Source organism: Phragmites australis, chromosome 20, assembly GCF_958298935.1.
Source record: "Phragmites australis chromosome 20, lpPhrAust1.1, whole genome shotgun sequence".
In the NCBI taxonomy this organism is placed as follows: Eukaryota; Viridiplantae; Streptophyta; class Magnoliopsida; order Poales; family Poaceae; genus Phragmites; species Phragmites australis.
The window spans coordinates 24,473,232-24,499,047 of record NC_084940.1 but is presented as its reverse complement, the minus strand read 5'-3'; the positions used below and the strand labels follow the sequence as shown (position 1 = coordinate 24,499,047).

Genomic DNA, 25,816 nt, shown 5'->3' with positions numbered 1-25,816 from the left:
AAGGAACCCACTATCACATTCAAGCCCAAATTTCATGGGAATTCAAAAGAAAATGTTGTTGAATTAGATTTTGTGACTCCTTTAGAAGTCTACAACCCCCACCAACCAACAAAACTCATAGTGCAGCTATCAGCATCAGGAAAACTAAATGGCCATGCATCGATTCTGAAAAGCAACTTGTAGATTGTAAATTGTAAAAAGTTTGATTATAAAAAACTTTTAGATAGTAGATTTAAAAAACTTTTAGTAAATAGATTTTTACCATCTATAAAAAGCTGAAAGAAATCAGCTTCTCATAATACAACAAACGGATTATAAAAAATTATATTTGTTTTAAATTTGAATTGTAAAAACTGAAACAAACGAGACCTAATACTAGTTTAAAACTGACTGACCAAATACTCCCTTAGTTTTGTTTGTTTTGGTGCGCCTGCGGAAACACCGAAAATGTGTGTGAGGGAGAGAGAGAAGAGTGTGTGTGTACGACCGACTAGGCCTGGCAACGGGTCGGGTCGAGTCGGGGCCCCGCGGGTTTTAGACCCAGTGGGGGCAGGGGAGAAATTGGATCCGTGGGGGTCACGGGTCGGGTCCCCAAAATGGGTTCGGGTCGGGTTCGGGGATAAATGATCACCCGCGGGGCTTTCACAGGGGCCCGAAGCAGTATGTGGCCCGTCAGGTGTCACGTCCGTGGAGGCAGCCGACAGCCCATTTACGTTGCAGCCTTACAGGCCCGCACCCCGCACGTTCGGCCCGCGTCACGTTCTCGTCGGGTTTCGGGTCCCGCGGGGTTCGGGGTCGGGTTCATTTTTGCACCCGACATGTGATTCGGGTTCGGGTCAGGTTTTTTTATTCGGGTTTCGGGTCGGGTATGTTCTGGCTGCACCCGGCCCCGACCCGCCCCGTTGCCAGGCCTACGACAGACGGAGAGAGCAAATCGAATCGAAACTTCCCCAACCCTCCACTCCGGCATCGAGCAGGATGGCAGCGACGGAAGACACGGACGGTGACCGCGTGATCGAGATTGTGTCGGCGAGGGCACTCTACCGCGGCGGCGACTGGGAGCGCATGTACTGGAGCTGCTCCAGGGTAAGACGGCCAATTAGGCCCTAGGGTTTCGCCTTCTCCTCCAAATCCCCTTTCGTCTCGCCTGACTTGTTGGTCGCTCGCCTCGCTGTTCCGTTTCGCGGATTTTCTTGTCGGGGATTACTACCTCAGACCATCACGTAATTACTACTTGCGTTCGATGCTCTGATTATCCTTGGGTGTTGGATTGGGGATCTGGACAGGGGCTAGGCTACAAATGCGCAAATGGAACTGATTAAATCGTACTTTGCCGTCAATTCCAGCTGCGACTGCGATTGGGGCGTGCTTTTATTTTTCTTTTTTAGAATTTCGGGACATCTTATATGGCACATGCTTTAGTCAATGATCTAATTTTATTTTGTAATTTTACCCCATGCTCCACTAATTTTTGATGCATCTTCACTCACTCATCCAAGGGCAAAGATCGGTACCCTTACCAAACCGTCCGCCATTTCTCCGGGATATCCCACACCATGGAGATTCAACAGGGTTCCAGGGGGCCTGTGTGATGAGGAGCCTTCCGCACCAACTTGGCTTGGCTGCGTATGGAAATAGATGATGCCCTGATGAGCTCAATTTGCAGGTCACATCAACCGAAGGAGACTCGGCCACGCGGCAGACCCCCCATATCGCTTGGAAAAACTTCCAGAAACTGGCAGAGAAGATTGATGGTGCCGAGGCATGTCCTGACTTTTGACACCTCTATTGCTTCGCATTTCACATTGGTTCAAAATGGTCATCCCTAAATTATTCTGCCTATTTTTAGGGTGACTTGACAAGCAATAAACAAATTATCTACATATGGTTAATTGAGGTTCATCTGATTGTAAGTTTGTAACCCTGGTGTATTTATTTTCTCATACATTCGGAAAATGAAATATTTGATTTCTCTAACATCCCTAGTATATGAGCAGTTGCTTTTTGGTCAATGGAGAAAGGACAAAAAAGCAGGGGTAGGCATACATAATCATCAACACTTTGATTCAGGCAATCAAGGACTAAATCTCCATGGCCCTGGCACGTACACCATTTAGAATCTAGATACTTTGTTCCAGTAGGAAACAACAATTCTGTTGATCAATAGGAAACATTGCTTGATTACTACTTCCTTGACACGCATTAATGTGTTTACTGTAGCCAGTTCTAATGTTTTAATTTTGCTATTGCCTTACGCAGCTTTTTTGGTTTAAAAAATGCATCTGTTCAGAGATTGCTTCGTGAGCTTATTAGAAGTATTTGGTCGCGCCGATTTTGCAGCCTTTCGGTGTGGCTATATCTGTCTTATTTTTCGAGCTGTCTGATGTGATGTGTGCGGTGCAGCCGATTTCGCGGCCTCAACAATTTTTTATCTTTCACGAGTTGATGACATAGCGTTTGACAAGGCAGCATTAGTTCACCTCACGTTAATTTCAGTCTGTTCATAATTTATAGCGTTCTTCCTAACATGCTGTTGTTCTGAAGATGCTATAGATTGATATGAATGCTCACCTTTACAATTTACAAGCTACATGAAACATCCCATCAATTGAATGTGTAAATTGAATGTGTGTCCCATCAATTTACAAGCTACGTGAGAGGCATGCAGACAGTAAATTGACTTAGTAAATTGAGTCGTTCATCAATTTACTACGTGAGATGCGGCCAAACAATTTACACTGGATGCACCTCATCTCTCCCAAAAGGTGCCATTTTTTTACTACCTCGCAACTTGTGAAAGCTAAAGGCTACCTCGCAACTCGTGAAAGCTAAAGGCGAGTTTTTTTTCTCCTAGATGTTTGTTAGTCATTACAGACAATTGCGGATCTCGATGTAATTTGCGTTAATACTAATTCCTTTCCTTGTATGAAAACACACATAAGAAATCTAGGACAGATGTAAATATTAGTAGACGGTAATTATGGCTTCGATTTTGACAAGCAGCAATTTTAGAATAGTGTAATTTAGCCTGACACTATGGCAATTTGGATTAGTTTGTGTTCCATACATGTGTTTGTTCTATTTTTTCCTCTAAATATCCTATAATATTCATCACAGTCCTTCAAGATATAAGAGAAAATCACAAACTAATAGTACATACTACTACTGGTTAATCAGTTCTATTAGTAATAATTAATGGCCCTATGACAGATTCAGTTTATAGCTTTGTCCATTCAACCAATCATTTTAGTGTTATCGGTATTAAAGATTCATACAATTTACAGGCAGTGTGAAACATCCCATCCCACATTTTCTATCAATTGATGTATCCAGTGTTCTGTCATGTCACATTAAATTGCTACATCCAGTGCTGCTTCATATCACGTCACTTACTGACTATTTATCTTTTATAATATTGTCCTAGCGATACATGCACAGCATGGTGCTTCTCTTGGCTATATAAGCATGATGCTACCTTTATTCCATCGCACCTTTCATCCAGTTCGTGCCTTGTATGCTTGATATAGTGCATACTTAAGCTACCAGAGTTACTTAGTTGTGAGGTTCACACAGTCCTGCTAGACGGTGCGCTTCTCGCCGTACCATGATATACAATTATTGTTTACGCTAGCAAAATTTTCACCGTCCAATAAAATTTACTAAGACCAACTGATGATATGATAAGAAGTTACTCCTCATATCGATAGGATATGCCTCTGTTGTGGTTTTGTAGGAATGATTGATTTTAATATAAGAATAAGTCCCATGAGACTATGGACTTAATAAATGGTTATGGGCCGAAAAGACATATTTTGTGGACATGATTTGTAGTGATCTGCAGGCAGAAGCCACTTACATGCATGGCTTACTGTGACCACTATATTAATTTAAAGTCTTGTTTGCTATTTTTGTTTTTTTTATTTTCCTTGGAGTCCTTCTGGCGTTTTCTTTTGCCACATTTTTCTTTCATCGTCTCTCCTTGAGATTACTTTTTAGAGGTAATTTTTGTAGTCTGATATCCATAGGTACAGGAATGTCGCATGGAGGGGGCACCTTCCTCTAGTTGGACAAGGAAGAGGCAGCATGGCAAAGGAGCAGCTGCAGAGCTAGGTGTCCTTACCTACCTTCCTGCTCTTTTCATTGTATTATTTAATTTTTTTTAAGTTGGAGTATTTTCTGTGGAATACCCATGGATACTCTATACTTATGCCGCGCTATGCTCATGCAGCATATTAATTATGTTAAATACCTGAAAATAAAGTGTATGCATATATAGAAAAAATATTTTATTTCACATTTTTATTCTCGTTTCCTAAGAGTATCGTTTTCAGTTGCTTCGTCTGGTTATACTGGCTTTATTTTTTTTGTTTCCATCTCTAGCTGTAGATGGGGGAACGACACGTGAGAGGTAGGAACTTCAGAGATCCATAAGACAGGCAAAGAAGAAAGGTGAATTGTGTACCTCTTTGTGCTCAATTTATAATTATGGATGCCCAGAGATTACAATACTTATTCATTAACATGTGAGTGTTGATTCCTTATGTAGGAAATTGTGCTGTCCAACCAAAAAAACCAGGTAACATCAGATGTGTTGAGATTAGTAGATAGATGCATGCCAATGTTCTGACTAAATAAATTTGTAAGTTATCTAGTGGTTTGTTTCCTCTGCAGTATACCTTTCACCCGAGACTTCATACTACAGCCCTCCTGCACATGAATGCCAGTACTGTGGTGCACAATTTTGGTACCAAGAACGTGTGAAAAGATCATATTCAGGTGAAGGCAGTTGTATTCGTTTTCATCTTTGTTGTAGGGGAGGTAAGGTCAGGTTGCCATTTCAAAAAGATCCTCCTCCATTTCTGGCTGGGTTGTTGAATCCAAACGGTGATGTTTTATCTAAATACTTCATTAAGTCTATTCGATCATATACTTCGATGTTTGCTTTTACATCACTCGGTGCTAAAATTGACACCGGTATAAACAAGGGTCCTGGGCCATATGTATTTAAAATTAATGGCCAGGTCTATCATCGAATTGGATCTTTGCTACCAGATGAGGGTAAGCCCCCAGTGTATGCACAACTCTATATTTTTTATACTGAAAATGAGGTCCAGAATCAAATATCAATTTTTGAGAGAGACAGGGATTGTGATAATGATAACGGAGTTGATAAAAAAATTGTTGAGGTCTTGCTAAGGATGTTTGACGAATCAAATGAGTTGGTAAAATTATTTAGGGTGGCTAGGGACCTATTGGGACAGAGCCAATGCCAAACTTTGCGCCTTAGGCTATTGCATGATAGGTCCAAGTCTGCACCTCAGTATAGTGCACCGACATGATCGGAGATAGCTGCTTTAATAGTAGGGGATTTCTCGGAGGAGAAGAAGAGTCCTGACATAATTATTCAAGATAAAGGTGGTGGGCTTAGAAGAATTAGCAGCCTTCATGCGAATTATATGGCCTTACAATACCCAATTTTGTTCCCTTATGGGGAGCAAGGATTCAAGTTAGGGATTAAATACAATCGATCAGGAACCTTGCGGTTTGGAGTTAGAGATGAGGTTACCATGCTCGAATACTATGCTTTCCGGTTACAACAACGTAGATGCGAGGCAACAACACTAATACGTGGCGACCGACTATTCCAGCAATATGTTGTTGACGCTTTTGCATCAGTAGAGGAGAACAGGCTTAGATTCATAACAAAAAAACAATAAAAACTTAAGATCCGAGGTGTACAAGGGCATTGCAGATGCACTGCACAAGGGTGATGTTGATGGGAATAACATTGGGAAAAAAGTTATTTTACCCGCTAGCTTTACAGGAAGTAAAAGGTACATGGTACAGAACTATTAAGATGCAATGGCGATTTGTCGATTCTATGGACCTCCGGACCTATTTATTACTTTTACCTGTAATCCAAAGTGGCAGGAAATAGCTGATGCTCTTACATTTGTTCCAGGGCAAAGACCTGACACTAGAGCTGACCTAGTTAGTCGAGTCTTCAAATTAAAGGTCGAGGAGCTTGTTTATGAGTTGAAGAAAGGTGCTTATTTTGGGAAGGCACAAGCAGGTATGATTATCAAGTTTTTGCCATATGTCGTTCTTATTTGGAAAAATAGTCATTATGAAGCATTTAGTAGTTGTCCACTCTGCAAAAAACATGCACCAATACAAGAAAGTAGGGCATTAGGTTTATGTGGGTGATTTCTTAATATTGTTATTGCTATTTTGTTTCAGTACTCTATACCGTCAAATTTCAAAAGTGTGGTCTGCCTCACGTTCATATTTTAGTTTGGCTTGAAGGTAATACCAAAGACCCCTGCCCCTCCTTTATTGACTCAATAATATGTGCGGAGGTACCGGATAAATTATCTGATCCTTTGGGTTATAGCCTTGTTGATGAATTTATGGTGCATGGCCCTTGTGGAGAGCAGAACCAAAAATGCCCATGCATGAAAAACAATAAGTGCTCAAAATTCTTCCCTAAGGGTTATGAACCAAACACAATTGTTGGTGAGGATGGCTTTGTGCAGTATAGGCGTCGTATTGAGGCTGGGCATTTTATCGAGCGATATGGGGTTAAACTTGACAATGGATGGGTTGTCCCATACAATTTAGCATTGTTAAAACGGTTTAGAGCCCATATAAATGTGGAGTGGTGCAATAAAACACACCTCATCAAGTACCTATTTAAGTATATTACGAAAGGCCCAGATCACGCTAGAGCCATCATTGAATCCTTTGGAGCCGACGTTCCTCATAGAGATTCACATGGTGAGGTTATCAATAGCAGTCTTGGTGCCCATCCATTAGATGCACAGATACAGCATGAAGATGTCGATGAGGTTCGGGAGTACATTGATTGTCGTTATTTATCTTCACATGAGGCTATCTGGCATATGTTCGAATTTGATATCCACTATAGGACGCCAGCGGTGGAGAGGTTAGCTGTGCATCTCCCTTTGATGAATAGCGTTGTGTACCTAGCTAAAAGGCCATTGGTTGATATCGTAGATTACCCTCGTTACACGTAGACAACATTGACTGAGTGGTTTTCTGCTAATAGGATGTTCCCAACTGCTTGAGAGTTAACATACATAGAATTCCCAATAAAGTGGCTTTGGAATAAAAAGGATAAGGTATGGCATTCACGTAAGGGACCTAAAAAAATTGGGAGAGCTATATATATCAATCCTAGTTGTGGTGAGCTTTACTACCTTCGTATGCTTCTGAATGTTGCCAAGGGTGCTACGTCTTCTGAGGACCTTCAAACAATTAGTGGTATTCTGTACCCAACATTTAAGGATGCATGTCAGGCTATTGGTCTTCTTGGTGACAATAATGAGTGGCGTGAGGCTCTTAAGGAAGCATCGGTGTGGGGATCAACTGCTCAAATGCGACAGTTACTTGTTACTATAATTCTTTTTTGCTCTGTTTGTGATGCAGCCTCTTTGTTCACTGAGTTCTATACTTATTTCACCGATGATATACAACACAGAATTAAAAAGATGGTACAATTGCCTTGCTATAAAGTTCCTGCAGAACATCTTAGAAATCATGCTTTGGTAGAGCTCGATAATTTGTTTGTTAGGAATGGTGCTTCAATGACTGATTATGGTTTACCAAAGCCTGATCCAAATCTTTGTAACAAGGTGAAAAATAGATTGTTAGCTGAGGAGCTGGCTTACGACTCTGCAAAGGTTTTACATATGCATGGTACCCTCATCAACCAACTAAACTTTGAACAGAGACATATATATGATGCCATCATACACTCAGTTTACGAAAAAACAGGTCAATGCTTTTTTTTGTATACGGGTACGGTGGTACTGGGAAAACATTTCTTTGGAATACAATTATTTCACGCTTGCGATCAGAAAAGCTTATCGTCCTTACTGTAGCGTCATCAGGGGTTGCTTCCCTCTTGCTCCCTGGAGGCCGTACTACACATTCTCGATTTAAAATTCCTATAGTTATTGATGAGTCATCAGTGTGCGATATTAAAAGGGGGACTTTTCTTGCTGATTTAATAGTACAGAGTTCTTTGATTATATGAGATGAGGCCCCAATGACTCACCGGCATTGTTTTGAATCATTAGATCATAGTATGCATGACATCCTTGGTCAAATGGACTATTCAAGGTATCACCAGGTGTTTGGTGGGAAGACAGTGTTACTTGGTGGAGATTTCTGCCAAGTACTACCTGTGGTTGAGAGTGGCACTAGAGTAGACACAGTGGATGCATGTATAACTAACTCTTACCTATGGAGTCATGTTAAGATTCTAAAGCTTACAATCAACATGCGCTTACTTGGGATGGCAGATAGTGGTTTATCAATTGAACAGGTGAAAGACTTTAGTGACTGGGTGTTGAGTATTGGGGATGGGACTGCAAAAGGGACTACTTACACTGATGATGGGGACTCTGAGTTGATTGTGATACCACGCGACATCTTAGTTCCAAAATTAGACCTTGCTGTTGATAATATTATAAGATCTACTTACCCCAACTTAGAGACATCATATGCCGACCCAACCTATCTAAGGGAAAGGGCTATCATTGCTCCAAAAAATGATACCATTGATGAAATTAATAGCTACGTTCTTTCTTTAATCCCAGGACATGAAAAGGTATACCTCAGTTCAGATACTTTGGTTGAATCCTCAAAGGAACACGGTAATTTGGACTTACTTTACCCAGTTGAGTTCCTAAACTCTCTACAGTTCAAAGGTATCCCTCCTCATAAGCTTATGCTCAAGGTTGGTTCGCCTGTAGTGCTACTACGCAATTTAAATCAGAGTGCTGGCCTTTGCAATGGTACATGTCTTATAATAACACAGTTAGGAGATCGGGTATTGGAGGCTCAAATAATAACTGGATCGCATGTTGGTGACAAAGTACTTCTTCCTCGAATTGCCTTGCATGTGTCAAGCACTAAATGGCCATTTGTGCTTAGTAGACGACAATTTCCAGTTCGATTGTGTTATGCAATGACCATAAATAAGAGCCAAGGACAAACTTTGCAGAATGTTGGCCTCTACTTGCCACGTCCAGTTTTTTCTCATGGACAACTCTATGTTGCTATATCACGTGTGACATCTAGAAATGGGCTCAGGGTTCTAATTGATGATGATGCAGACCCTAACTCTAATGTGACCCAAAACATTGTTTTTAAAGAAATTCTTCAATCCCTTTGGTAATTTTTTGGGTCAAATGTCAATACTACATGTTGTATACACGCTTTCAACCTATAATTTGTTATCTACTGCAAAATATAATGCTCCATTTGACATCCTTTTATTTTCTTCCCTCCCTGGTTGAACCGACAACAGATGGAGTACAACTTACTATCACAGATTAATCCAACAAGGCACAATTGGTGCATCAAGGTTAGAGTTGCTAGGATGTGGCAGCTATCTGGGACTTCTAAGGGGAAAGATTTTACTGCTATGGAACTTGCTTTGGTTGATGAAGAGGTATACTATTTGACACATGTGTTATTTTTGCTTAATAGTTGCGAACTTTGAATTTCTGTACATCAGGGTGTAGACATTACAGCTTGAATTGGGCAGAAGGACCTTAACAAATTTGCTAAAACTTTGGTGGAAGGACGATCTTATATGATTAAAAATTCCAAGTTAGTAGGCAAGCAAAGAAGTTCAATGCTGTGCCCAACACACACACAATCTTTTTTACACCATGGACTGTTGTGGAGGAGGTACCTACTGAGTTATCCAACAATCTTCCACTCTATATTTTTAATTTTGTGGACTTTGAGGACTTAGATTGCAGAGCAAGGAACGACCATGGTTTAGTAGGTACGCACCATCCATAATTTTCGTTTCATGCTTTGATTGTCTATTTATCGAAGTCGTATAGTATAACATGATGACACGGTTATGGAATATTGAACAGATGTTATTGGACAGCTTACAGTTATCCATCCAGTGGTGCAATTTAGCGGTCTAAATGACCCTTCTGTTAGGCGATCAGTAGAACTACGTGATTTAAGGTTTGCTTCCTACTAATTTATAACATTTTTGAAATTATTGTATACTTAGGGTACATAATATTGCAGCGATCGGCTTTTATCAATAACTTTGTGGGGGTGAACATGCAACATCATTTGAGGATGAGTTCCTAATTGAAACCATCGGTAAAGATGAACCATTTGTAATCATTTTTGCTGGGATGAAAGTGAGGCAATACTTAGGTGAGTGTTAGTTTATCCCATGCTGGCCATCAATAATAAATCCTATGTCCAGCTATTGTTGTAATGCGCTTACCTGAATGCCAAAATAGGTGCTACAACCTGTGGGAGTGGTGCTGCAACAAAATGGTATATGAACATTGATATTCCTAAAGTTAATGCTTTCCGTGCTAGGTAACCTGCTGTATATATCATTTATTTTCCTTGGTTAAATTCTGCATGCAAGTGTGGTTGAAGGTGTACTTTATTTTGTCCTTAGCCTACAAGGAAGAGGTTCTGAAGTTCTGTTCCTACCAGGGGATAGTGATGCAGCGGCAGGTGATATTGACAAGGTAATTTGTAATAGGAAGACTGTATCAGAGCTCCTCTCCTTGGATCCTCATGACACTGATATATTTTCTGTTTCTCAGATATGTTCCATGTGCAACTGTTATGTCATAGTACTGAAATTTAGTCTCCATTGTGTACTAGGATGTATGTTTTACTTGTGATGCAAAGATAAAGGAAATTGATGTTTCAAATGGTTGGTGGTACAAAGGATGCAGTACTTGCAAAAGCGGACTGAAAGCAACTCTTGAAGGCTTTGAATGTACCAACTGTGATGAAACGAAGCCAATGATGATTCCCAGGTACCTCCTATTTGACATGGCATCCCCTTCAAATTTCTCAACTTGTAAATTATTCCTAACGTGCCTTATATTCACAACACAGCTACAAGCTAAATGTGATGATTGAGGATAGCACTGGTCGCGCAAAAATATTTCTGTTCGGAGGTGTAGCTGAGCAGGTTGTGCGGCAGACTGCCGCTGAACTTGTGGAAGAAAGCTCATCCAATCAGATCTTACTGCCTGCGCCCCTCCGCAGTCTTGTTGGCAGGAGGTATGTGTTTCAAGTGGTTATCAGTGAGCAAACCTTTAGAACTGGGTAGCTATGTTTTTATGCTAGGAAGGTGTTTGTGGCTCCAACGGTTGCTGGGGACCAACACAGTGGGGCTGATGCCACTGGTCGTGAACCTCCAAAGGACCTTAGCGTTAAGTCTGCAATTGGGACATCAAGCACTACCTATGGTAAAGAAACTGAAAATAGTGCTTTTAGCTTAACTGAAGCCCCCATAGATCCAGAAGGGGGCTCCACACCACCTCATGAAACTCACACAGTTACCACTGGAAAAAAACTCATCAACCAAGGGAAAGGAGGTTCTTTCTAGTGCTCATGACGAGCCTGGGTATGTACCTTTGTCCTCTATGTTATGTTTGTCATGGCTACATGCTATGCTCCTCTAATTACATAAGTAACAATGTACAAATCATTAGAATAAATTCTTGTAATATAGCTCCCCATATTTGAAGAGGCGTGGAGACTAATAATGTATTTTTATAATGAAGTAGACTATTGTGTGGGCAGTTTATTGATTTATTTTTATAATGCAAAAGTCTTCTGGGTAAAAGATCAAGGGCTGCTCGCAAGGAATTGTTCTCTGCAAAAAAAGAAAAGGCAATGTAGCTTATTGTTTATCATACTGTGTTACTGATTAAGCTTGTACAACTAAATGACTTATAATATTCCCAATTTACAGTGACGAGTAAGCCTTCCTTTGTGGTCTTTGTAATTACGAGGCCACTTTGTCAGTGTAGTAGATAAGATCTTTATGCCTTGCTATCAGTAACGCAAGGCTCTGAACTTAGAAGATATAGTTTGTATGCCCTTGTTCGTTGGTTTGAATGGCTATTTGATGTTTGGTCGTCATCAACTATGTAAGTGTAGAGCTTGGATAATAGTGTTTCCATATGGCAGAATTGCATGATCTAGGTCTATCACAATTGTTCACATCAATCAATTCACTTATTTCGCATTGATCACAGCAACACATTTGCAGGCTTGGCTGAGGTGCTTAGGCAGGCTTGGCAGAGCATGATCAGTAGTAATGGAGGAAAACGACATATAAGTATAGTAAATAAATAATTATGGCACCCATAAAGTGCAATTTGATAGGTGATCTGGAGTGCCTTCGGTAAAACGGGCATAACTTTTGCATACGGGCTCCGATTTCGACGTTTTTTTTTCTACGGACATCTACAGAAAAAGTTACATCCGTTTCCCCCCACTTCGCCAGGTTTGGAAATTTTTTCGAGGCCAAAAATGCCTTGGAAGATTGAGTTCTCATCCCCGAAAATTTCTGCACAATTTTCGGAACACGCGCATGTGTTCGTAGCCGCCACCCCTTACATCAAATTTGAGCAAAATTATACACTAATTCCTATTCTAATGCTGCTGAGTTGAGAAAAAAATAAGAGACAAATAAAAGGAAAATAAAAAATATCTGTGAATAGCTCAAGGTCAGAAAAAATGTCGATTTTTCTTTTTTTTTTTGTTATTGTGTTTTTGTGTCCACTGTGTTCCGTAAATGGCATTAAAAACATGAAGTGATGATACATGAAACTATCTGGCGAGATAAGTAAAATTCATATTCAGTAAGATAAAACGAACTGGCATTGTTCATTAAATGTGAAGGTAGTCTTGCTGTCTGTAAATGGTCTGCTCAGTAGTCCTGCTGTCTGTAAATGTGAAGTCACACCATAATTTAGGCATGCTGCGTGTAAGTGTGAGGTCGCATCATCCTTGTCGTCTATCTCATGGGTCACAGATACTGAGAAAAGCGGTGACGTGGAGTCCTCCTCTGTTCTAAAATGTCCTTCTCTGTGTAAATCGTCTACTCAGTAGTCCTGCTGTCTGTAAATGTGAAGTCACACCATAATTTAGGCATGCTGCGTGTAAGTGTGAGGTAGCATCGAACTTGTCGTCTATTTCATGGGTCACAGATACTGAGAAAAGTGGTGACGTGGAGTCCTCCTCTGTTCTAAAATATCTTCTTCTGTGTAAATGGTCTGCTTAGTAGTCCTGCTGTCTATATGTGAAGTCACACCATAATTTAGGCATGCTGCGTGTAAGTGTGAGGTCGCATCGTCCTTGTCGTCTATCTCATGGGTCACAGATACTGAGAAAAGCGGTGACGCGGAGTCCTCCTCTGTTCTAAAATGTCCTCCTCTGTGTAAATGGTGTGCTCAATAATCCTACTGTCTGTAAATGTGAAGTCACATCATAATTTAGGCATGCTGCGTGTAAGTGTGAGGTCACATCGTCCTTATCGTCTATCTCATGGGTCACAGATACTGAGAAAAGCGGTGACATGGAGTCCTCCTCTGTTCTAAAATGTCCTCTTCTGTGTAAATGGTCTGCTCAGTAGTCCTGCTGTCTGTAAATGTGAAGTCACACCATAATTTAGGCATGCTGCGTGTAAGTGTGAGGTCGCATCGTCCTTGTCGTCTATCTCATGGGTCACAGATACTGAGAAAAGCGGTGACGTGGAGTCTTCCTCTGTTCTAAAATGTCCTCCTCTGTGTAAATGGTCTGCTCAGTAGTCCTGCTGTCTGTAAATGTGAAGTCACACCATAATTTAGGTATGCTGCGTGTAAGTTGAGGTCGCATCATCCTTGTCGTCTATCTCATGGGTCACAGATACTGAGAAAAGCGGTGACGTGGAGTCCTCCTCTATTCTGAAATGTCCTCTTCTATGTAAATGGTCTGCTCAGTAGTCCTGCTGTCTGTAAATGTGAAGTCACACCATAATTTAGGCTTGCTGCGTGTAAGTGTGAGGTCGCATCATCCTGTTGTGTGTAAATGGATCTAACGACATCTCAATATAGGCATGATGAGTGTGCCTGCCTATTTATACACTAACTTTCAGGCCATGCATAGCCAGCTTGCTACTTGCACTCGAGCACTGACCAACACTAGGTAATTCAACCTTCCAAAGATCTTGTGATTCATTGTTGTCATACGGGATAAAAGAACACTAATTCATTGTTGTAATTTATTCTTGATTAAATAGAAGTAACATGGACAAGGGAAAAATGTTCTCGACGAACAAGCCTCACACGCTTTCGAGACTTCACAGGCAGATGACTCCCTGGCCAAGGTATTCCTGTAGTTTTAATCAAGAATGATAGTAGCTCATATATGTCTTCATTATCGTGTTGTTCGATATTGTCCCTGCCATGGTATCCATTCTTGTTAGTGATTATTTTCTTGAATTTGTGTATCTATAAATGCCTGTTCCAACTATTCTTATTTGTTTTTTTTGGTAGGATCCAATTGTAGTTGACATCTCACGCAAGAGCATCCTAAGATAAATCGTTAGCAAGATAGGTGCAACTATTCGTACCGAAGGGGTGGTGAAGCTAGATAAGATAAAAAGGGTAGCTTGGCTCACAGTTGAAATTCCTCCTAAAAAGGGCACCAATGGCATCGTAGAAGTTGAGACTTTCCAAGGCATCCCTTGCATAAATGATTTTGAAGCACAAGAAAATGTTTGTGAAATAGCAATTGGCCATTTCATATCCCAGATGAATATCCATGTTAATGATGTGAATTATGCTTCATTCATACAAACGTATGGTCAGTTGCACCATTATATAAGTTGGTCCCAAATTCTTCATATCAAATATGGCATGATGCGTATAGAGAAGGACGGGCTATTCAATACCCACAAGAGACTTTTGAATCGTCTGAGTTCCATTTGTGCAAGCTATGGTGACATCCTTCCCTTAGTACCCTGTGCTCCAACAACACATCCAGCAAGCATATATGTTGAACCAGTCATGTACACAGGAGCAAAGCCACCAGAGACACGACATGAACAGCTTGCTCGAGAATTATTCAATATCATGCAGGAGAACACCCCTAATGGAAATCCAATTAGTGATTGAATGGTACGCATAGTTGCTATATTCCATTCAATTGAATGCCATTCGTTATTTACTTTTTAATGCAATGCTTCAATTAAATATATTGCAGGAATCCAATCACTCAAGGCAACTTGTGTTAGAACATATGAGGGAAGTGCCTCTGAGGCCTTGTAGTATTCTAATAATCTCCTCCCCCATATACTACTACCAGCTACCACATGCCATGTACTATTATTGAAGCTACCAACTACTGTATTGTAATGTAGTATTTAGTAATGTCGAATATGTATGCCTTTGAACCAGCAAGTTTGTATAATTATCTCCCTATGTACTTTGGATGTGTGTAAGATCAAGTATGCCTATTATTGTACCACTTTGCTCCTGTTTCCTAATGTTTAGCCTGATAGTTTCATTTATCATCATTTCATGCTGTTGTATGTGTGGTACGAGATGGCATTTAATGAACAATGCCAGTTCAATTTATCTTACTGAATATGAATTTTACTTGTCTCTCCTGATAGTTTCATGTATCATCACTTCATATTTTTAATGCCATTTACGGAACACAGTGGACACAAAAACACAACAACAAAAAAACAAAAGAAAAATCGACATTTTTTTCTGACCTTGAGCTGTTCACAAATATTTTTTTATTTTCCTTTTATTTGTCTCTTATTTTTTTCTCAACTCAGCAGCACTAGAATAGGAATTAGTGTACAATTTTGCTCAAGTTTGATGTAAGGGGTGGCGGCTACGGACACATGCGCGTGTTCCGAAAACTATGCAGAAACTTCTGGGGGTGAGAACTCAATCTTCCAAGGCATTTTTGGCCTCAAAAAATTCTCCGAACTTGATGAAGTGGTGGGGAAAAGGATGTAACTTTTTCTGTAGATGGCCGTAGAAAAAAAATCGAAATCAGAGCCCGTATGCAAAAGTTATGCTCGTTTTACCGAAGGCACTCCGGGTCACATATCAAATTGCACTTAATCGTATAGTGTTAAGGAAACTTGTTCGACCCGTACAACCTGTGCAATATACTATTGCTTAGAGACTATACTCCCCATATTTAATAGAGTTATAAAATCCCAAATTATTTTGTCCATAGATAGGATGCTACTTTAGCACGCATGACTCCAGTGTTTTTTTTGCCATACAATTATGATAATATCAACAATTCATCCTGATACCTAGTTTCAATATCAATAGAACACATTCGCTCTTTACTTGAGACCAAGATTACATAAATGGAGGAGCAATTAAATGGCAAAATTATTTTAGTTCCACCTTAGGTATGCACCACCATTGCCCAGAACAACATCATGAACCTATTTCATTTGTAAGGAGTAGAATTGAAACATCATAAATATCATAGTCAATTACACTGGGTGAGTTGATGCATCTATTAAACATAATCTATTATCAAGTTTCAGCAACAAATCAGAATAAATCCAGCCCACCCATCATTGACACTCACCCACCTCACATTCCCACACCCAAAACTGAGTGTCCAGTTATAACTTTGGCATATGAACTGATGATTACGATTTGAAAGAGACTTCAATCTCTAGTGAATAATAGCAGGCATGATGTTAAGGTACATAAAACTATATCAAGCACACTGGGAGTAATACATAGGATACAGTCGTGGTAAGTAGAAGGTTTTCATAGCATATACTTATACAAGTCTGAAAAGAGGTGCTGAAAATAGCCATGCATACTACGAGCAATACAATGACATTATAGATACTGAAATGCAACCTAATCTATGTGTATTAATAATTCTAAGCAACTCACAAGAGCAGCCAACCTAGGCATCAACTATCCAAAAACTCATTTATAGTAGTAAGTGCAGGACCACTCACATCGCGTTCCCATGCTATGGCCTTCACAGTATCGTTTGATCCAGTGAGATGCGCACGTATGGTTTCTGTGGCATCAAGGGAGCAAACAGGCCAACCCCAAACATCAACAATATGTTGAATCTTTGCAGTCTGTGCTTTTGCAAGGGCATGCGTATTGGCTTTCATCTCATCTATGGAAACACAAAGTCTCTTGCGTCCGGCAAAATATTCACTTAGTTCCAACACACCGATTGCCCTAGCTAGCCTAGTGTGCTCGGCAAGCTTGCGAATGGCCATAGAATCAAAGAATTCTTTGAGTTCCTCCACCAAACCAGCATCAACCATATCGTCAACACGGTGGTTGAGATATTCCTTAAGAACTAACTCATGAGCATGGAGCCACAGGAGGCAGCTTTGGAACCTTAAAGTTGGCCGATACCTCGCATTTGCAAAAGGATCAACAAGGGAGGGATCAAAATGGTCAACAAGTGTAACACCCTGTGTTTAGCATGTTGTATAATTACAGAATTAGCTCCAAATTAAAACTTTTTAAGGATAATTAAGTAAGCTAGTACATGTACAGGGATGTGTATGTATGCCAGTGCATACACCTTCATACATGTTGGAGGTATTGAGTTGACTAGTTGTTCCAAAGTTTACCAGTGCAAATTCTAGCATGATCACTGCATTAGGTTGACTGTCATGCATTATTGGATTTTATGATTCTTTGTGTGGAGGTTTGAATTAAATGTCTCTCAATTCAAACCTACTCTTAGACTCTGATCAGCTTAAATCAAATTATCTCCAAGCTCAGAGATCCAGATTAAATCAACTCCAAATAAATAATTGAAGTTGATCTTAATCCAAAGTCAAGTTCCAAATTCAAATTTCCAAATTGAATTATTCCAAAGATATGTTTGATTCTCTTTCTCTTTTTCTCTCTTTCTTTTTCTCCTCCAAATTCTCAGTGGGCCGGTTCTCTTTTCTTTCTTTCCACAGCCTAAACCGGCCTCTTTCCCTCTTTCTTTTGGGTGCGGCCCATGCCGGCGCCCGCGGCCCACCCGACCGCCCTCCTCCCCTCCCGCGCACCTGGGCCGTCTCACGGCCCAGCTTCGCGCGCGCCCAGCCGAAGGCGCCTCTGGCCATGCCGCCTTCTCTGATGCCGACCCCGCTGCCGCGCGTCGACCATCGCCGCACGCCCCTCTTCCCTCTCCTCTCTCCCTTCTCTCCCCGCCAACGCTGCAGGCCACGTCGCCGGCCGCCGCTCTTCGCGGGACAGCTCCGCCCCGAGCCCATGCCTCTCCCTTCTCTCTGCCCCTGCCCCGGCCACTGCGCTGGCGCCGCAGTACGCGTGCTGGCGGTAGCCTGCCGCGCGTCGACCGACCACAGGCCACCGCCACCGCGTCGCGTGCCTCGCTGCATGCCACTGCTCGCCGTCGACCCGCGGTGGACACCCGCGCCCGCTCACATGTCCCTCGCCCTCGCCTTAGTGCCGCCTCCCCTCCCAGCTATAAATAGCAGGCCAGCGCTCCCTCCTTATCCCTTTCACCACATCCGCCACCGCTGCCCCGTTTCTCGCCTCGCCACTGCTCGCCGTCGACCATACGCCATCGCCGACGAGCTGCCGAGGAGGACCTTAAGCCGACGCTGCCCGTGTGCCACCATCCGTTGGCCCGGAAAGCTCGACGGGAGCTGCCTTCGCGCGAAGCCCGAGCCGCCGTCATTCGTCGTCCCCACCGCCGACCGCAGCCGCCGCTTGCCGCCGTCCGACCTCACTGGTGAGCCCCCTAGCCTCCCTAGAGTCCCTAGGCTAGCTAAGTAGGCCACCCCATGCGCCAATTTGGCTGATAGCCTTACGCCGACGCGTTTGTGGTTCCGCCACCGCGTCTGGTCGCCGCCGGCGCGTGCGTATGAGTAGTGTGGTCACCGGCCATCGTGCCGTGTGTTAAAGAGGCTCCATGCCTCTTTTTCTTGTAGGTTGGCCCCTTTCCCGTACAGGGGAGGTGCCGCCCATTTCTCTCCGCGTCTTGTTCCCCCTCCGGCGATGAACTGGCATCGTTTCGGCCACCGGCTGCCGTCGAGGTGCCCCCTGCCGAGTCCGTCAGTTCTCAAGGTTGGCCGGCGTGCCTTCGTCGTCGTGAAGCTTTGGCCGAAACACTTTTCCGGTGAGCTCTCTGGTGCGCACCGCCGCAAGATTGCTCGCCGTCGGCCAAACTTCTCCCTCTCCACCGTCCGCTCGCGTAGGCACGTGCGCACGCCCGCGTGCCCACCAAACTGGCCAACGGGCCGTGGCCTGGCTTGGCCAGACCGGCCTCGGCTCGGCCCAACGGCCGTCTCGGCCCGTGCATCGCTAGCTCGGCCCAAGCAGCCAACCGCCAGTGGGCCAGGCCTCAGCAGGCCGGCCCAGCTCCAGTAGCCCATTTAGCAGCCAGCCCAAATACTCTGTAGGCCACACAGTGCAAGCCCATTACTGTAGATCCAGGCCCGACCCATCCAGGCCCAGGTGGAGCCCAAGTGGGCCCCACCTGGTCACTGTTCATATGGGCCCCTTTCACTGTTCGGTGGGCCCCACCCATGAATAGTGTATTTTCATATTTTTTCGATTTAAATATTCTCAGAACCGTAACTTCTCCGTTCTGGCTCCGATTTCGGCGATTCTTTCGCCGAAATTCATCAAAAATCAAGATCTACTCATTGGTCACCTCGTGGTGTTCGTTAAGACTTGTTTGGCTTTTCAATGGGTGTTGATCGGTTTTTCTTTAGTTTAGCCGTATTGATAGTAGTTGTGAATTACAGAGGAGCAAGAGCAAGAACAAGGACATTTGTTTTGCGAGATCTGTGCTGGGATTATTCGGGCTGAGGAGGATCCTGACTTTGACCAAAATCAAGAGGAGAACTCCGGAGAAGGCAAGTCCTATTTTCCTTGATCATATTGAACCTATGTTTACCGATAATCTACATGCTCAACTAAAACTGGGAATACTACTGCATGTGCTATGTATTACGCTTTTGCAAATGTTGTAGTAGTTAATCCTATCAACACTTGCCATGCCATAACTAACTTCACCCAGAATACATATCACCCTAGGATTACCTATTGTTATCTATATTAACGATGGAAAATGTCTTGACATCTAGCATGCTTAGGATTGAATACGTCTCCTCAGAGGCGTTGCTTTTAAACTGCATCTCCTCGGAGGTGACAAATTACCATTATCCAGTATTAAAGTCATATGCCATGAATCTTGATGGATATGAATTCTGTGACAGATGTGAGATCCTTGATAGTGTGTGGGATATGGTGGGAGATGTGTGAAAACTGGTGAAAACTGTTTTGGCGGGGGCAGGTAGAGTAGTCCTCTGTGGGAGGGGATGCTCTTGGGGGCATGTGGTATTGTAGGAATACTCGTGCTGGGAGATGCCCACCCCGGCCGCTTAAGGACCGAGTCATTGCGGCCCGTCTAGCCTAGCCACTACGTACAACCATGCGTCCTGTATGGACAGGACTTGACTTTCCTTTCACTGGACTGGGTCGGACATCATACCAGGAGGCTGAGAGCAACGAGCAGGCAAGTACTATCCTGTCCCGCATGCTTGGGGGTTTCTAGTACCGGCCAAGGCTTAAAAAGGGATGCTGGCCTTCGGAAGCATGCAGCTCTGGTACTTGGGCGTGTCTCGTGGAAAAGCCCGGCAGGAAAGGTGTTATGGAGGGTCTCGGTATGATTCGCTCCCCTGCATGCAACAGTGGGAGGCTGAGCATATCGCATGGGTAAAGTTGTACAACCTCTGCAGAGTGTAAAACTATTCGAATAGCCATGTCCACGGTCATGGACATGCGAAAGCAGCAATCGCGTTGACTAGACTCAGGGTGCGTGTGTCTTGATGAGTGAGTGTGTGGACTAGATGTCCGTATGTTAATGTTCCTGGCTCGATTCCGCCAGAAGCTGTGTGGTACTAGAGGTACACCAGTTGTGATAAAAGGGACTGCGGAGTGAGGTATAGCCCCTCCCAGGACCGAAAACCCCCAGATAAAGCTTGTTACTGGTTTTGAACTATTAAAACAGTTTTAAAGATAATCATTGATGATACAACTAATACCTGCATAGATTGCTTTACGCTAAAACTATTCCGTAAAGCCTTATCCTTGAAATACTTCATTATGCATCTATGAAACTCTTGAAAGTAGTATAGGGCTTGTTGAGTACCTTTTGTACTCACTCTTGCTGTCATTCAGATGAAGAAGATAATGCCGGCTTTGCCGGGGGCGAAGCCGGAGACGAAGAGTAGTCTAAGCGTCGTGTTCGCACCCTCGCTGCTTGTGGCTTGGGTCCTTTTTCCGCTGTGCTTTTCATGAAGGCCGCTAGGCCATATTTGTAAGAGACAATATGGTTTGTAACTTAAAGTACACTGTACGTTAATGTATTGTACGAAGTTTGACTGTGATACTACAACTGTTGTACTGTGCGTATCAGCTACGTAATCCAGGGACTGATACAGGAGGCACAGGAGATCCCGGCAACGCGGGTCTTACAACAAGGAATCCATGGATCAGTGAGTTTGAGCCACCTACCAGAACCGGTACATGACCACGCCTTACAATAGACTTTGTAGTAATGGTTGCAATAGATCGGAAGAAAGATACAGAAAAATCATCGGTAATTGCTAAAATAGCCCCAATAAGGTGATGAGGAATACCACATCCATCCTTCAGATGGACCTTGTTGGTTGCGATGTCAAGCCCAGGATAGATTTGCATCTTGTCAGCATTCACCACTTCACCACTAATCAGCTTGCATACATCAATTGATAGCTTTGTCTTACCCGTGCCCGTAGCACCCATGATCACCACTGGTTTAATCGTCAACATCTGGGGGATGTAGTCAGGGGAAAGAGAGTGTAGGGTGAACTGGGAAGAGGAAGGGGAAAGTGCTTCGATCGCTGTGAACCCTAGGTCTATCGGCCCATGTTATACCAGTCAATGTTGTCTCCGTGTAACAAGGGTCATCTAGGATATCAACCAATGGCCTTTTAGCTAGGTACACAATCGACATCTTCATGCTGTATCTGTGCATCTAATGGATGTGCACCAAGACTGCTACTGATAACCTCATATATAGTGAGTGGGTACACTTATTGACCTGATATCTGCAGATGTATCAGCTAATTTCTTTATGTTTTCTATAGGTGCAACGACTAACATGAGGTTAGAAATAAATAAACACCTTGTCCATTTATGTGTGAGGTAGTTGATATTTAACTCATAATGCTGTATTTGCAACATAAAACTAAAAACTTAGATAAATTTCCATTATAATCGTTTATAAACAACTTGTTCACATTAATTTTTGTATGAGGTAAATATTGTTTAACCATGCCCTTTTACTTGAGATGGCAAATAAATCTAACTTAACCAACTGGTGCCCTCGCAACAAAGCGCGGGCATCAGTTAGGTATTGTATGTGCATAATTTGCAAAAAAAAAAAAAATTAAAGTAGTTTACTTACTTTTTGTATGAGATTGTACATGGTTTATTGTATTCTCATTAATTTAAAAACAAGTACAATGTTTTCTTTCCAACAGTCACCCAAATCTAAAACCTAATTTCAAAAAAATGTTCAAACTTCTTCTCTCTTAGACTAGCCCAGCTCGCTCCAGCCAATCCTAGCTCCACCTCCCTCTCCTTATCTTCTACCTCCTCTCGCCTGTGCACGTCATCTTACACATACTCATGTGTGATCGTGAAGCACGGAGCATGCCGTTTCCGCATCCGACCACCGCTGCCACACCGTCACCTCACCACCACCCATGTCAATATGCTCCACCACCCTCCTTTACTCAAGCAGACCGCCGGTCACCGCATGCGCCACAGCAGCGACGACCCATATGCGAGGCCCCTGCTCCCTCCTCCTGCCTATAAAATGCAACGCCAGGGAGCTCGCCAGCCATCCAAAAGCTCACCCAACTCCACTACCTTTCCATCGAGCCTCAGCCCTCCAGTTTCTCTCCCTTACCTCTCTTACAAAAAATCGGCCGCCAGGGCGATCTCCCTCTCCGGCCACACCCTAGGCAAGGTGAGCAGCCGGTGAGAGCCTCCAAAAACTCTTACCCTCTCCTCTCTATTGAAATCTTGTTTACCCATCCTTTTTCTCACAGATGGTAGAAGAAGGATGGACCACCAGTTACTGCTTGAACAAGGAAGGTTTTCCCAAGCTCCTGTACGCCGCTATGGTAAGACTTGGTATTCTGGACCACCCATAATACGTGGGCAGAGAGTACGAAGAGTATGGCACAAAACGGTGCGAAGTGATCATCCATGTTAGAGCAAGTAAGGATTTCCCTGACATAAAGCCGTGGAGGGTGTCCACGACAGGGTTCCGATTCAAGGACACCTACCAGGCTATCGCCCGCAAGGCTTTGAGGTACCTATGCCAGATATACGAGAAGGTCATCTGCAGTACACCCATGAGGTTCTTTCCACCCTTGCTAAGGAACCGCCAGTGGATGGCCCGAATGAAGACCCTGGAAGGACCCGAATTACGAGAAGATGACCTGGCTGTGGTGTTCATGTCTGGGTACTTGCTTACCCTAGACGAGCAATACGACAAACAGGCAACCAAGCTGAGAAAGTGCATCCATAGGGCAAAAAAAGCTGAGACGTACATCAGGAAACTCGGCGTGCAACTTGCGGAGGCTAAAGCCCAAGCCACTGAAGCCTAGAGCCGTGAGGCCACCACAATTGAAGCCTTGCAAGAGGCACAAGACCGCCACACTCAGCAGCTAAAAGATGCCTACCTTGTCACTAGGGCCAAGAGAAGGACCCTTGCCTTGGAGAACACAGAGTGCCTGATACTAGATGGAATCCCAGTTGCAACGATGGAAAAAGGCAAAAGGAAGTTCTTGGACGCCCCTCCAGCACCCCCGCTTACAGAAGTCTCCCATGGAACTTCTGACACGGAGTCCACCGAGGAAGAAGAAATTCTCCCTCTCACTCATCCACCGCCAAAAGATGATGCTTTCCCTCTCATCCCCTTAGAAGACCCTTTGACCTCAGAAGAATGATCTAATCAGCCACTGAGACACCTCAAGGAATGAAGCCGCTCCGGTCCGAATTAAAAAGTCTAGAAGTAGTTCTAGCCAGCTCTCCCTTACGCCCAAGGGAAGTGAAGGCTACTTCACTTTATGTATACCCTCGCATACAGGGGATGTATCCGTATTGTAGTGCATGTTCTTTCTACCTATAATGTAATCTGTTGTGATATCTATTGTGTTTCAAGACCTAAACCTGGCACTTTTACAAAAAAAGAAACTAAACCAACAAACATCACTCTAAGTTGATGTTCCCCATCAAATTGTGGAACAACTTGGACCGCAGAAATAAAAATAACATCTGAGGAAAGAGAGAACGGGATGTTTCATGCTACCATACAAGTGGACCTTGTTAACTGGATATCTATGGGATTTAGAGGCCCATGAGAAATCACAGTGAGGGCATCAATTTCTGCAAGCTGCTGGAAACTTTGGCCTGTGTAGAAGAAATTTCCACGCGATAAGTTCAGACCTCGTATTTGGTTTCCTCCAAAATGTATGTTGACATAACTATTTCATAGTGATTTCATAGAAAATCCGATAATCCGATCATTTGTTCGAAATAGATGCATAGGAACATTTTCCACGGGATTTTGTTCTAGTAAAATTTCTCCGAAATTCATATGAAATTAAATACTCCCGGCGGCCTCCGAGCATAGTCACATTACTCTCCTTTAGTTGCTTCATTTGATATGTTTTCTATGGTCTAGATTCAACCTTCCCACCTTTTTACTATGGCCTTAGAGTGCCAGCTTATGTCAGCCTTTACAATAGCATCTGCGACGATGTCCTATCATACTATAGCTTTATGCTTTTCTGTGACATGATACAAACAAAATTAGAATATTATATTTTGCTGCTATACCAGTACACTCACCCGCAGCGAAGCGCGGGCATCAATGGCTAGTAATAGATTAAACTGGAGCAGTTGTACTAAACTTGCATTGTCCAGTCACTACTGATGCTGCTTCACCACCAACAAATAAAGATGCAGCTGATGTTTCTGATGCTGAAGATCTGCCTGGTTGCTTGGACAAGACAGGTGGAACTGCTAAAAGAAGTATGAAGCCAAGCCAGATGGAAGGTGCGTCTAAGAGGGTCCACTACCAGGACAATTTTGCTTCTGTTGATAACTGCAGTGAATCTGCTCAAGCAAGTGCAAATGAAGTAAGCTGAGCTCTTCTTTCATAAATCCCCCTTCCCCTTGAAGTGTGGTTGGTGTTTGATTACTTATGTATCACACAATATTTTTGTCAGTCAACTATCACAACTTCCTTTGGCCTGTTGGTAATTGCCATATAATGTATTCGTGCTCTAACAGACTTCATTTCATATCAGAACTTCATATGGGTGATTTGATATCAATGAACGAAGTTGCCATCTGTGTATTTGAATCTTTTCTGCTCTAACAGACTTTATTTCATGTGTATGTGTTGAAAAAATCATCGAGTGAGACAACTTTTAGGTACTTCTTTATAGCTTCGGTAATCAATATTGTTAGAAAATAAACCATCAGCGAAAGCAACGGATGGATCTACCGAGATGATGCGCACGATCACAGACAACACCAGAGGCACGATATTTGTTAACGAGGTTTAGCCGAAGCCTACATCCCCGGGGCATGACTACGGGTGCTCCTCCCCAACTAGCAACACTGGCCGCTTCCCGGGGTTCCCGCAGACTTGCTGCCCCCTGCGAACCTGTCGCTATGCCGTCATGGTTACAAACAGCGACCCTCCTCTCATATTTATGAGGAGGCCTGGAGACAGGAGTCCTACTAGGATTCCACTAGAGTCCTACTAGGATTCCACCATGTATCGCTAATACAACTCTAAGTCTTACACGTAACCAACTCCGTACAATTATTCGACACATATCCAACAAACTCCACCTTGGCGAATAATTTGCCATCTTGAAGCCGTCATGCGT

General features: G+C 43.0%; 1 protein-coding gene and 2 pseudogenes across 1 annotated transcript; 2 read left to right on the top strand and 1 right to left on the bottom strand.

Annotated features, from left to right (window-relative positions):
- The first annotated feature begins 978 nt into the window (after nucleotides 1-978).
- On the top strand, nucleotides 979-25,063 carry LOC133901544 (uncharacterized; annotated as a pseudogene).
- LOC133902260 (replication protein A 70 kDa DNA-binding subunit C-like) lies at nucleotides 9,338-11,422 on the top strand (annotated as a pseudogene).
- Nucleotides 16,775-21,668, bottom strand: LOC133902259 (adenylate isopentenyltransferase-like). Its single transcript, XM_062343875.1, has 2 exons — nucleotides 21,336-21,668; nucleotides 16,775-17,299 (listed from the first exon to the last, which is right to left on the bottom strand). The coding sequence occupies exons 1-2, from the start codon at nucleotides 21,666-21,668 to the stop codon at nucleotides 16,775-16,777; spliced, it is 858 nt and encodes a 285-aa protein (XP_062199859.1).
- Nucleotides 25,064-25,816: the final 753 nt, after the last annotated feature.